The sequence below is a fragment of the Microcaecilia unicolor genome, chromosome 1, assembly GCF_901765095.1.
Source record: "Microcaecilia unicolor chromosome 1, aMicUni1.1, whole genome shotgun sequence".
Classification (NCBI taxonomy): domain Eukaryota; kingdom Metazoa; phylum Chordata; class Amphibia; order Gymnophiona; family Siphonopidae; genus Microcaecilia; species Microcaecilia unicolor.
In genome coordinates this window covers 541,981,302-541,995,358 of record NC_044031.1, presented here as the reverse complement: position 1 = coordinate 541,995,358, position 14,057 = coordinate 541,981,302, and the positions used below count along the sequence as shown (strand labels likewise).

General features: G+C 43.7%; 1 protein-coding gene across 1 annotated transcript in view; it reads left to right on the top strand.

Moving 5' to 3' along the window:
- VIRMA (vir like m6A methyltransferase associated) overlaps nt 1–14,057 on the top strand; it is a 341,503-nt gene that overhangs the window by 297,289 nt on the left and 30,157 nt on the right. Inside the window, exons 18-19 of the mRNA XM_030216723.1 lie at nt 7,504–7,656; nt 12,770–12,930. Coding sequence (XP_030072583.1) covers nt 7,504–7,656; nt 12,770–12,930 — 314 coding nt within the window. The remainder of the gene's footprint in view (nt 1–7,503; nt 7,657–12,769; nt 12,931–14,057) is intronic.

Sequence of the window (14,057 nt, the reverse complement as noted above, 5' to 3'; positions counted from 1 at the left end):
GTGAGTTCTGCACTTTTTATGCTGACACCACAGGTCATAGGTGATGTTGCGCTTGGTTGGGGCCACCCCCTCGCCATATGCTCTGGTCTCTTTTGCTACCACTGGTATGTTATGTCCTGGTGCATAAATCTTCCAGGCCCAGCCACACTGACCCTCTTGCAATAAGGTAGTAATATATCAAGTAGCTGGAGAAAAATCAGCTAAATTTTGATATCAAACATGATATAACATACAGTATAGTTACAAACAAATTAGATTATAAAAATCCTATATAATAAAACTCACCCTCAACGTTCTGAGGACACTGACGTCAGTGTCACTTCCTGCGGGCACTTCCTTCGGGTTCGAAGGGTTTGTGGTGGTGAAGCCACCAAAATCACTGTGTCTGGGCCCCGCCCTCGCGTCAAATGTGATGACGTCGAGGGCGGAGCAATGGCGTCAGTGGATGAAGGTGGCGTGCGTTGATGAGGTGCGGAGCAATGGCGGTCAGTGGCTTCACAACGCCGAAGGGGTGGGTAGGGTGGGGGGGTTCGGGAGGAAAACCTTGCTAGCGCCCATTTCATTTCCTCCAGAAACGGGCATGTTTTACTAGTATTTATATATTTTAGATTAATATACTAACATAGTAACCTAGAAGGTGCCAGGTTACCACCATTTTGCTGATCCTGACTCTTTGATTACTAGATGGCTATAGTCTGTGATGTCCTTATATGGGGAAGGGCCAGAATATTTGGTAGAGATCAATATTAAACTGGTCAGCACTGGAGATCTACTGGCAATTCATTTAATTTAATTTGCTGCTCACTATATATAAAGTGAAAGAATGTAGCTTTGTAGCACCTAGGAAACCTGTTTTTAAAATTTCAAATATAGAGACTTCCGGTGGAGTTGCTGCCCAAGATGGCCGCAACACATTAAGCTCCAGCAGCCCCTTCCAACTACATCCTCACAGATGACAAAGGACACGCCAGTGGAGATTGAAGGAACCTGTTTTGATCAGATTCTCTCTGGTGAGCGGTGTCATTTCTACTTAGTGGTATTGTTACTGTGGATTACAGTAGCGCAGGGATTTTATCCCTGGAGGGAGTGGAGCCACCTGGGAGTTGGGCTGCTTTCAGTGCAGTGGGCAGGACCAGCCATTTCTGGCGACAGTGCGGAAGTGACAGTGTGCTCCTGGTGAAGGAGGGGGAGGTAGAGAAGCGCAGGAGGGAGAAGGCTGCTTTAGGCGACGGGACATCTTGCCGGTTTCCCCTTGGGTGAGCGCGAGGAGGTTGCTACGGATGCTGGCTGGAGTCGGCGTGATGTGCGCGAAAACGGCCTCGCATTTCATAAACTGAATTGCAAGACTACAGATCCCTGACCACGCTGGCTGGCGGCCCTGGAGTCTAGCAGGGGCCTCACTGGGGACAGAGTGCTTGCTTGGTGGATGAGAGTTGACGCCTTTTTTTATAGACCATTGTGAGCTCAGTCAGCCATCTTGTCATCTCCCCCTGACTGCACAGCTGCCCTTTCTGGTTGGCTTAGCAGATGTGGATAAGAGGATCGGGGATAGCGGTGAGCCTTGTGGTACTCCGCAATCTGCTTTCCACGGTGATATGTTTGATTTTGACTTTACCTGATAGGTTCTTGTGGTTAGGAAACCCTTGATCCAGTTAAGTATATTGCCAGCAATCCTGAATTTGTCAAGTAATCTTATTAATATGTTATGGTTTACCATGTTGAATTGGAGGAGGAGGATGTTGTTTCCTATTGCTATTTCCTGCTTGAATTTGGCTAGTAGGGTGAATAGTAATGTTTCTGTGCTGTGTAACAGGCGAAAGCCAGACTGTGATTCATGTAATATTGAGAATTTGTTTATGTAGTCTGTTAGTTGTTTGTCTACCATACTTTCCATCAGTTTGACTGACAGCGGGATGGATGCCACTGGTCGGTAGTTGGTGATTTCATTTGCTTTTTTCGTGGTGTCCGGTATTGTGGTGAGTAAAATATTACTCTTTTCCTTCGGGAGGAGACCTTGCTGAAGCATGTAGTGTAGGTGGGATGTGAGATCTACCATGAAGCGGTCAGGGGCTAATTTCAGTAAGTAGTTGGGACATGTATCTAGTTTGCAGTGAGTGTTGACGAACCTCCTGAGCACCCGTGTTACAGTATCGACAGTAAGGGGGGGCGAAGTTTAACCAAATGCGGTCCGCCGGGTGTTCCCCATTTATTGGGTCCAGCTCGTTTAGGAAGTTTTTGATCTCTATGCTGCCTTGGGGTAACGTATTGCGTAGGTTTACAATTTTTTCATTGAACTACGTAGCAAGTTTGTCTGCAGATGGGGTGTCTGTTCGATGCAGTGACCCGGTTGGTATCTAGGAGTTTATTCACTAATTGATATAGTTTCTTTGTGTCTTTGTAATCTGTTCCTAATTTAGTTTTATAGTATGATCTTTTGCTCTGTCTTATTGCGTATTTGTATTTTCTTTGTGATTGTTTCCATGTGTTGAATGTGTGTTCATCTTTTGTTTTTTTCCATGCTCGTTCATGTTGCCTGGTTTGTGTTTTTAGCTTTTTCAGTTCATCGTTGAACCACGATATCGAGCTGTGCTTTTGTCACATTCTTGTTCGTAAAGGTGATATTTCATCTAGTATGCACTTACATCTTTTATCCCATTCCAGGAGGTAGTCTGTGGATTCAGTTAGTGCTGTCCATCCATTGTTGTATAACAGTTGCCAGAATGTTTTTGCGTCTACATGGCCTCTGGATGTATATGTAGTGTGTTCTTGTGTTTGGTGTACTCCCTTCTTTCGCCAGTGTAATGATAGGTTTAGTTTATAATGATCAGACCAGGATGTTTCTGTCCATTTAATATCTGTTATTGTTCTGGTCTGTTAATAGTTTGTGTGATATGAGATTGAATGTGTGCCCTTTGACGTGGGTTGCTTGCAGTTGTGGCCATTTGAAATCCCGAAAGTGAAGGAATTCCTTGCATTCTCGTGCATTGGTAGAGTTTGGGTCTTCTAGGTGAAGGTTAATGTCTCTTAGTACTAGTACATTGGAGTTGGTCGCACATGTGTTTGAAATGAAGTCCATGAAATTGGTCTGGCCTTCGTTCCAATTACCAGGGGGTCTGTAAAGCAGTACACAATTTAAGTAATCGTGTAGGGTTTTGTTGTGGATTATGATTGAAGCGATTTCAAGTTGGGGTGTTATGGACTCGGCGATGGTTTCGGTGATAACGTGAGATCGATAGATTAGTGCTATGCCTCCTCCTTTTTTTTTCCTTCCTGGTCCAGTGTGTGATTTTGTATCCTGGAGGACACAGGTCTAGGTTTATGGGGTCTTTTTGGTCATGGATCCAGGTTTCACTGATGAGTAATTCAAAGTCTTCTGCCATGATCCAGTCTGTTAGTGTTGCCGTTTTGTTTACTGCGGATCTGACATTGATATAACCCACTTGGATTGTTTGGTATGGGTCTTCTGCACTTGGTATTTTGTGAACTTTTATTAGTTGTCTTAGTTGGGGTGCTTTTGTTAGGGCCCTTTTGTGTGCTCTGAGTTGATTGTCTACATGTTGGTGTTCTGCCTTTGCTTAGGTAGTTGTCTGTTTGATGGGTTGTGGTGTGTCTGATCAGTCTTTGATGGTTGTGCAATATTCGTATGGTATTACTGTCTGCAGTCCCCGCTGGGTCCACAGCACAGACAGGGTACTCTCCCTCTCCTTACCTCCAGCCTCTTGAATGCAGCATCTCTCTCTCTCTCTCTCTCTCTCTCTCTCTCTCTCTCTCTCTCTCTCTCTCTCTCTCTCTCACTCACCCTAGCTCCTCCCTTAAAGCTTACCTTGATCCCTAGGGGCAATAGTAGCCATCAAGTCACGCTACTCAGGCCGGCGTCGGGGGCCTTCTCTCTGCCGAGTCCTGCCTTCTGGGAGGTAGCTTCCTGTTTCCTTACAGGTGGGACTTGGCAGAAGGAAGGCTCTGACGCCGGCCAAGGCAGCATGTCTTGATTACTGCCGATGCTGAGGATCAAGGTAAGCTTCGAGGGGGGAAGAAAGGGTGAGAGAAACACACTGTATTCAGGCGGCTGAAGGCAAGGAGAAGGATAAAGATATGTTGGACCCATCGGGGGGTGGACTGGAGGGGAGGGAATTGTGCTAAACTGGGGGGGCTTGGAGAGATATTGAGATGTGCTGAACCCTGTGGTGGGTGAGATGGAGAGGGGCTGGACCCTGGGGTGTGGGGCTGGATGGAGAGGCCCTAGACCTGCTAGGAAGAGAAGCACAAAGGGGGGGAGAGCTCAGACACTGGGGGAGGGCAGAGAGAAACACTGGTTTCGGGGGTGGAACAGAGGAGGAGAGATGCTGCACCCACCGATGGAAAGAGAGGGTTATACCAGAACATGGTGGGGGGCAGGGGAGAGAGAAGGAGAGATACTGGACCAGGGTAGTGGAAGAAAGGGGAGGGACAGGGCATAGACGAGATGCTGGACATGGAGTAAGAATAGAGACTGAGACACTGGGCAATGCTGGAAAAGGGGTGGGATAGGAACACAGAGGGGCATTGTTGATCACAGGGAGAAAGATAGGGAGATAGAGGGGTAATGCTCAATATAAGGGGGGAGCACAAAGTGGGTGTCTGTTGCTGGAGGGAGAGGCAGGGGGAGGGGGGAACACAGACTGGTCTGTGCAGGTGGAGAAGATAAAAAGCTGGTGAACAGTACTGAGGATCTAGTTGGGGAGGGTCATCTTGGGAGACAGCTACCTGGGGAAGGGAAGTGTATGCCACAGGAGGGTGGCATGGTGAGTGAATGTGCTGGGGGGGGGCAGAGAGAAAGAGAGGGAGTTATGGGGGTGTGTGTTTGTGCACTGTGGGAGGCACAGAGAGAGCACAATGGATGTATGTGTGTGTGTGTGCACTGGAGGGATGTAGAAATAAGCTATGGGTATGTGTGTAAGGGTGTCGCGCTGCAGGGAGGGAGAGGGAGAGAGCTAGTGGGAAAGAGGGTGGGTGTTTGTGTGTGTGTGTGCTGGGGGAGGCAGTGAGAGAGCTATGTGGGTGGGTGTTTATGGGCTGGGTGGTGGGGAAGAAGAGAGGTAGAGAGAGAAATTTGGGGATATCCACCCTGGAGAGGCAGTCTGCTTGGAGCCACCTTGATCAGGAGGATACTTGGAGTACTATCAATCGCAGCCCTTAAGGCGCTTTGTTGGTACGATAAATCTAAATTTTTTAAGAATCTGTGTTTTTGGGGTTTTTTTTTTTTGGTGGGGGGAGAAGTGAGGATTGAGAGAAGCTACTGTTTTGGGGGAATGGGATAGAGGAGAGATTCAGAGGCTGCTGTTATTGATGGGAATGTGAACTTCTGCTTCTGCTGAGATAGCTAGGTAGGTGATGAAGAGTATCTTTGCTGGGAGTGGATGGGACTAACAGTGGGGAGGGGTTAAAACTGCAGCTGCTGGGGGCGCAGGTGGGCAATGCAGGGGAGGCTAAGGCTGCAGCTTTTTGGGGGTAGGGGGGAGGGTGCATCGTCCCACCCACTCATAGTAGCTGTAACTTTGGCTTCTCTCCAGTTGCCCCACCAACCACAGCCTAAATCCTCTCCCCATTGACAGAAGGTAGGCTGTAGGTAGGTGGGCAAAAGGGAGAGCATTTGCCTCCTATCTGCTCCTTCCCTGCTACTGTGTTAAATAACTTGCTGTGCATCATCTTGAGCACATTATGAATCTGCAGTTTATAAATGTGCATAAATGATTAAAAATTCCAGGGGACTGGTTCCTAGATCCTAAGAAACTTTGTCGAGCCCTGGCTTATGGACCCATGGCATGAAAAATCAGCCATTCTCAACATTTTGGATCCACTACTTTAGTCACCTTTTCCCAAAGATGGTCACAAATGTATGACTGATTTTTTAGCATTAAATCTTAAATGCTAAATTCTAGACCATTCTTAAAGCTTTGCTGGATCCCTCCTCATGTATTCCACACCATCAGGAGGAACAGATGCTTACTCTGTTGCAGATTTTGGTATCATCTGCAGAGATAGACCTTGCCAGACAGCCTTTTTGCATTCATAAAAATGTTAAAAAGAATGAAATGAAGAACCAGTCCCTGCGATACACCACAGATAACACCTTCTTGGAGTGAACTCCGTTTACAACCACCCTTTGTCACCTTTGACTCAACCAGTTTCTGAGTTGGTCACTTCAGGGCCCATACCAAGGGTGTTAGGTATATTTAAGTCACCTTTGTGGACCTATGCTAAAGGCTTTGTTAATTTCTAAGTACGTTGCATCTAGCAGCTTTGCTATCAAAATGTTGGTGTCGATATTCAAAATGGCTTAACTGGGCAGGAGAGGCTCCTACCTGGTTAAATTGCTTGTGCTGGGCTATGTGCTCATACTCATCAGCACTTATTCAGATAGTAGTGATCTTCAGCGGTGCTAACTGCTAAACATGAAGCCAGTGGGAGCAGAGTTAGCACTATGCAGTTAAATGCCGATAGTCATCACTTAACCACCTAAGTTAACCGGGGAAAACACAGGCCTGTCTTTGTCCACTTCACTTTAGGCAGTTAAGTGCTGAATATTGGTCTTAGCCAGATAAGGGATAGCCAGTTGCATAAACCCAGATATTCAGTGCTGATGCCCAGACATGGCTCGGCATATAAATCTGGACATAACATAAGTACATAAGTAATGTCACACTGGGAAAAGACCAAGGGTCCATCGAGCCCAGCATCCTGTCCACGACAGAGGCCAATCCAGGCCAAGGGCACCTGGCAAGCTTCCCAAATGTACAAACATTCTATACAGGTTATTCCTGGCAGCAGATAAAGATCTGTATGGTCTATCCAGTCTGCCCAGCAAGATTTAACTCATAAGGTATGATGCACTACTACATTATCTACACTTGATCTTGGTTTGTCCTTGCCGTTTTCAGGGCACGGACCATAGAAATCAGACAAGCACTGGCCTTGTTCCCTAACTATTGAAGCTGTCGTTGAAACCCCACACCAGCCCATATCCAGCCATGAATAGGGCACAGTCCATAGATGTCTGCCCAGCACCGGCTTTGCTTCCCAATTACTGGAGGTGGTATCTAAGGACTACTAAGTTTGTTTAGTTTCATTCTTTCCATGTACGATTCCAAAAAAAACATTGACTGCCACTGGCTGAATATTTACCCCATTAATATTATATGTTTGTTTTTTAAAGTGTGCTATGATTAGAAGCTGGAGGCAGATCACACTTTGCCAGTTGAGGTGCTTGATATCTGATCTTTGAACATAGTTTTATTTTCCTTATATGTTCTTTTTATGTTTCTCCATATACAATATACATTGGAATTTTGTGGTAGTGCAACTTTAAAAATACTCAAAACACTAAGGACTCACTTTCTGGTATGATGTTTTAGTGTAATGCCAAATGTCAGCATGTACTTTTTACCCTTTGATTTTGATGCATCTTAAAAATTGGCAAGCAACTATACCAGATCTTTACGTAGAAAATTGTGTTTATATATTCAGAGCTGTTGTGGAGATGAAGGCAGTCTCATGGAAGTAGATGGATCCCACCCTACAAGGACATTAGGACTGAGTACTGCAGAGCTAAAACACCTGCTGCAGAACACAGAAGACACCCCTGAAAAACTGTTGCTTAACTTGGAGAAACACCTTTTGGTAAGAATATGAATAGTCTAAATCTGCTTCAGTGAAGTGTATTGTATACAGTTATATACCATAGCTCATCTATATTTTAGCTTTGACAATTGGTAATATTTCTTGAGTTAGTGTTAACTTGGGTGCCTAGAATTCATACGTCTCCTTTTATGTACTATTTGAATATGAGCATTCCAACTTAGATATGTTCTATCTCCAACTTTGTGCAGTGAACCTTAAACCAAGGGGACCTAGGTTCAAATCCCACATTAATTCTTTTATTTTGTAATAGTGAGCCCTCCAAGAACAGAAAAATACCTACTGTACTACTACTACTACTTAACATTTCTAAAGCGCTACTAGGGTTACACAGTGCTGTACAGATTAACAAAGAAGGACAGTCCCTGCTCAAAGGAGCTTACAATCTAAAGGACAAAATGTCAAGTTGGGGCAGTCTAGATTTCCTGAATAGAGGTATAATGATTAGGTGCCAAATTCGACATTGAAGAGGTGTGCCTTGAGCAAGGATTTGAAGATGGGCAGGGAGGGGGCTTGGCGTATGGACTCGGGGAGTTTATTCCAAGCATAGGGTGAGGCGAGACAGAAAGGGAGGAGCCTGGAGTTGGCGGTGGAGGAGAAGGGTACTGAGAGGAGGGATTTGTCCTGTGAGCGGAGGTTTCGGGTAGGAACGTAAGGGGAGATGAGGGTAGAGAGGTAACAAGGGGCTGCAGATCGAGTGCATTTGTAGGTTAGTAGGAGAAGCTTGAACTGTATGCGTTACCTGATCGGAAGCCAGTGAAGTGACTTGAGGAGAGGGGTGATATGAGCATATCGGTCCAGACGGAAGATAAGACGTGCAGCAGAGTCCTGAACGGATTGAAGGGGGGATAGATGGCTAAGTGGGAGGCCAGTGAGGAGTAGGTTGCAGTAGTCAAGGCGAGAGGTAATGAGCGAGTGAATGAGAGTTCGGGTGGTGTGCTCAGATAGGAAAGGGCGAATTTTGCTGATGTTATAGAGAAAGAAGTGACAGGTCTTGGCTATCTGCTGGATATGTGCAGAGAAGGAGAGGGAGGAGTCGAAGATGACTCCGAGGTTGTGGGCAGATGTACACCACTTCAATAGGCTTCAGACTTGCAGATGGCTTATATATTGAGGTACAGTAGCTATTCTGTTTCTGGAGGGCTCAAAATAATAAAAAAAAAAAAAAAGTGCAGTGGACTGAGAACCTCAGGAGCTAGGTTCAGTTCCTACTACAGCTCCTTGTGATCCTGGGCAAGTCACTTAGGGGCTCTTTTACAAAGGCACATAAGGGCCTATACACGTCCAGCGCACACCAAATCGGCATTACCACCTGGCTACCAGATGCCCCGGGTGGTACTTGGTGTGCGCTGAACACGTGGTAGAAAATATATTTTCTACCATTAGGCAGTTACCCTGCAGTAACCAGCAGTGGACACTCACTGCATGCCTACCGCCCAGGTGGCGCGTGAGACCTTACCGCTAAGTCAATGGGTGGCAGTAAGGTCTTAGGCTGAAAATGGATGCATGCTAGTTTTTATTTTGCTGCACTTCCATTTTCCGGCCCCTTAAAAAAAGGCCCTTTTTCCAGGATGCAGCAAAAACTGGCCTGGCGTGCGCCTAAAAGATGCGCTCGCACTGCTGCACGCCACTTTTTTGCTGCGGCTTAGTAAAAGGGTCCCTTAACCCTGCATTGCCCCTGTTAGAGTAGCTAATGTCGCAAGTCAGTATAAAAAAAACTTGGACCTGGTATCTCTTTCACCAGGTAACAAATCTTTGGGGATGCAATAAAGCTACAAAGTAGTAAATTTAAAACAAATCAGAGAAAATATATTTTCACTCAATGTGAAATTAAAGTCTGGAATTCATTGCCTGAGAACGTGGTAAAAGCAATTAGCTTAGTGGGGTTTAAAAAAGATTTGAATATCTTCCTAAAAGAAAAGTCCATAATCCATTATTAAAATGGGCTTGGGAAAATCCACTACTTAGGATAAGCAGCATAAAATGTACTGTTTTGGGATCTTGCCAGGCACTTGTGACCTGAATTGGCCACTGTTGGAAACAGGATACTGGGCTTGATGGACCTTCGGTCTGTCTTAGTAATGAAACGCTTATGTTCTTATGTTCACTAACCACTAAGTAGTCCTCAGACTTGCTTCCTGCTTTGCTAAGAATGCTCATAATACCTGAAGCTGTCATGATAGAACCTGGTATCCCCTTTCAGTTTTATTTTCAAGGGAGAGGGACAACAACCACTGGAGGATTAAGGAGGTGTCATACCTTAATCCCTCTAGTGGTCAGCTGTTCAATCAGAGCACCATTTTGTACCCTGGAGGTGACTGAAATAGGTCTAATTTAGGGCGTCCTTTTTAGGCTTGGAGGTTTCTTCCCATTCAGTAATCTCTGATGGATATCCTGATTTTGGGCCTGCCCTAGTCCCGCCCAGAACATGCCTATAACACGCTCCCTTGCTATTTGGATGTACTGCAGTGTTGGATGTCCTTTTTCTGTCTGCAGAATTAGGATTTGGATATTTCAAGCACATGGATGTCTATTTCGCCGTTTTGAAATGTCCAAATTCTCTGTTTCTTCTTGGTTTTCTTCTTATCTCTCTTATCGCACTTTTAGTATATGATATGGTGGATCCTCCTCCTATCCCACTATCAGTTGGTGTACCTCAGGGCTCTGTCTTGGGACCTCTTCTTTTCTCCATTTATACTTCTTCCCTGGTGCTCTGATCTCTTTTCATGGTTTTCAGTAACACCTTTATGCTGATGACTCCTATATCTATATCTATCTCCCCACACCAGAATTTCAGCAGGAATCCAGGCCAAGTCTCAGCCTGCCTGTCTGACATTGCTGCCTGGATGTCTTACCACCATCTGAAACTAAACATGACTAAGACTGAGCTTCTTATCTTTCCCCCTAAACTCACCTTTCCTCTTCCCCCATTCTCTATATCTGTAGGTAACACTCTCATCCTCCCTGTCTCATCAGCTCTTAACCTTGGGGTCATCTTTGACTCCTATCTCTCTTTCTCTGCACATATCCAACAGAATGCTAAAACATGTTGTTTCTTTCTCTGTAACATCACCAAAATTTGTCCCAGTTCCTTTCTGAGCACACTACCAAAACCCTTATCCATACTCTTATCACCTCTCACTTAGACTACTGCAATTTGCTTCTCACAGGTCTCCCACGGAGCCATCTCTTTCTCCTTCAATCTGTTCAAAACTCTGCTGCACGACTTATGTTCCGCCAGTGTTGCTATGCTCATATTAGCCCTCTCCTCAAGTCACTTCATTGGCTCCCTATCCATTTACACATACAAGTCATACTCCTCTTATTGACTTACAGTGCATTCATTCTGCAGCTCCTCAGTACCTCTCCACTCATCTCTCCCTACACTCCTCCCTGGGAACTCCGCTCATCGGGTAAATCTTTTATCTGTACCCTTCTCCTCTACTGCAACCTGCAGTCCAGACGCCATTCCTTTTATCTTGCTGCACCATACGCCTGGAATAGACTTCCTGAATCAGTATGCTAAGCTGCAGCTCTGACCGTCTTCAAATCTAGGCGAAAAGCACACCTTTTTGAGGCTGCTTTTAATTCCTCTTGTTCACTTGTTCAGTACCCATGTCTGTTTTATCATTTCCACCTTAAGTAATTCCCTTATCCCTTGTTTGTCCTGTTTATCTGTCTTGATTAGATTATGAGCGCTGTCAAGCAGGGACAGTCTTTTACATGTTCAGTGTATAGTGCTGTGCATGTCAAGTAGCGCTATAGAAATGATAAGTAGTAGAAGTAATATGCCTAGAAAATAAGCTCCATAATGTCACAACCAGGAATAATAATAAAAGTCACCACCACACGTCATTGCATTTTCTACACTATGTCTTAGAATCAAAACTCAACAGTTGTTCCAATAAGCAAACCCTCTAGGACCCCTTCCTTCCTTTCATCCCACCTCCAAAAATTTACTCTACTTTGGTTGATACTGTCCCCAGTTGTGAGTTTGCATAGCAATCAAATAACTTCTCACAGAGAGTGTCTTGGACACTCTGCAATGGTGGAGGTTGTGGCTGTCGCCACCACTGTTCAGGCTGCCACAAAAGCAAGCAACATCAATTTATCCCTATGCCCCTCAATCCCCACTTTCTGGCATTCAGGAGGGCAAATCCCAGAGCAAAGGGTAGCATAGCATCCAAAAGGTGGTGTACATATTCAAATCCTTTACTCAAAACTTCCAAAACACTGGTCAGTCCCACTATATATGAGCACTCCCCTCCCACATCTCTTCCAACACATCTTATCTTTCTGGGTGATTTTGAATACTGATAGCGATGTCCTATACCTCCATACTAAGATCTTAAGTACACTGTCAATTACCTGTGGTGCATAGGTTATCTTGTGCGTGTGTAGTGAAATGTTCTCCCAGTCTTTCCTATTCACCACTCAAACCATGTCCTTTTCCTAGGCAACTATATAACCCATCCTTCTGCTATCATCTTCATGTAAAATCCATATGGTCTAGAGATCCCCTTTGTTGTGTGTCCTCCATCATTTTTTCAAATTTACTTTCATTTAGCCCTTTTAACGGTGCCTCGCTGCCTTTCTGAATATAGTTTATCACCTGAAAGTAGGAGAACAGATACCTTGATTATAGTAGATATCTGTCCTTCAAATCTCCACTTCCGTCCCAAGCTGTCTAGTTGCTGATGCTGAGTTGGGCCAGAATATTGGTGGGGCAATGACCCTTGTGGCCTTCCCAGTTCCTCTGCTCATGATCTCTCTTTTCCCCTCTGTTGGTCCAACTTTGCTATTCTTGAGTCTGAAAAAAAATCGTGTTAGTGTTTTTTTGAAAACAAGCTGATACTTGCATTTAAACCCAGGGCAGAGAACAAAGCAATCAATTTGCAATGCCCATTTTTAAATTGGCAATATCAGTTTGTGTTGTAGTCTGAGATGCTGATGACAGTGGAGTACCTCTTCTGTCATTTAAACAGAATGTAGGTACTTTTCTTAGTTTATTCTTTGAAGATTTCTAAACTGTCTGTTGGCTAATTTGAAATCTCTCTGGAGGCATATACAGTAAATTCTTGTATTTTCGGTGCAGGAATCTTCCAAAGATGATGACAATCTGGAATCTTTATTGGATAATGTGGTTGGATTCAGACAGATGTTGGAGTCAGCTGGAGATTCCTCTCCACTGAGTGACCAGGATGTAGAACCAGTTCTCTCTGCCCCAGACTCCCTCCAGAACCTATTTAATAACAGGTAATTCTTAAGCAGGCCCTTCACCTTACATATTCTGATCAGCCAAGGGCTGTGTAGTACATAGGAGGTCATAATCCATGATGACTAATTCAGCTGTGAACATGTGTTAATTGTCTTCTGCTAATTGAAAAAAGGAAACACCAGTACTACAAATTAATTTCTAAATTATTTCAAATTGACATTAACATTTTTTGTATCTGACTACAATAGGGGATAGTGCTTAGATAAAACAGGTAATAGAAATAAAATGAAAACAAAATAAAGATGATGATACCTTTTTTTATTCAACTAACTTCATACATTTTTTGACTAGCTTTCGAAGGCAATACTTCGTTCTTTGTGTCAGAAATGCACAGAAGGGGTTGCCTTCGAAAGCTAGTAAAAAATGTATAAAGTTAGTCCAGTGAAAAAGTTAGTATCTGATCTATCTTTTTTTGTTTTTGTTTTATTTCTATTTATTACTTAAAAGTGGACGAACATGGCAATCACACTACTTTATTCTAAATGGAACAGAAAATTTTATGGTTATATCCAACTCTCTTATCTATATATATATATTTGGCTTCATTTGTAGCTTGAGTGAGTAAAATTCAAGTAAAATAGATGTATGTAAATATACAGACAAACACATATTTATCTGCCTATAAATAATTTAAAGTTGCTTTCCATATTATCTCTTTTCCAAACTATTGTATTTGAATTCCTCTGTTATATATTGGCTCTCTGAAGATAAATTAAATAATTTTACTTTTGAGAGTAACAATTTTATTTTTTCCAATGTTAGCAAGTTTTGTGTTGACAGTATTCAAGAGATCTACTTTGTTTACACTATTTTTTTCTGATGAGTCAAAAAATTGACATAGTGTGGTTTGATATATGGTGCAAATCCAGCACTGGATTTTTAGGATATAAAAATTCATTAAACTTAGGGGACTGATAAGAAGAAAAAAATCTTGGTTTACAGGTCCATAAGAACAGACTATGATAAGTTAAGTGCTAACCCCAGGATTCTATATATCATGCTGAGATTTCCACACAGGTATCAAATCATATTCCATAACAATGTGCTGAAGCTAATTGGGTAACAAGCTAATCTGTACTGATAATTTGACTTAAACAACCAAGGA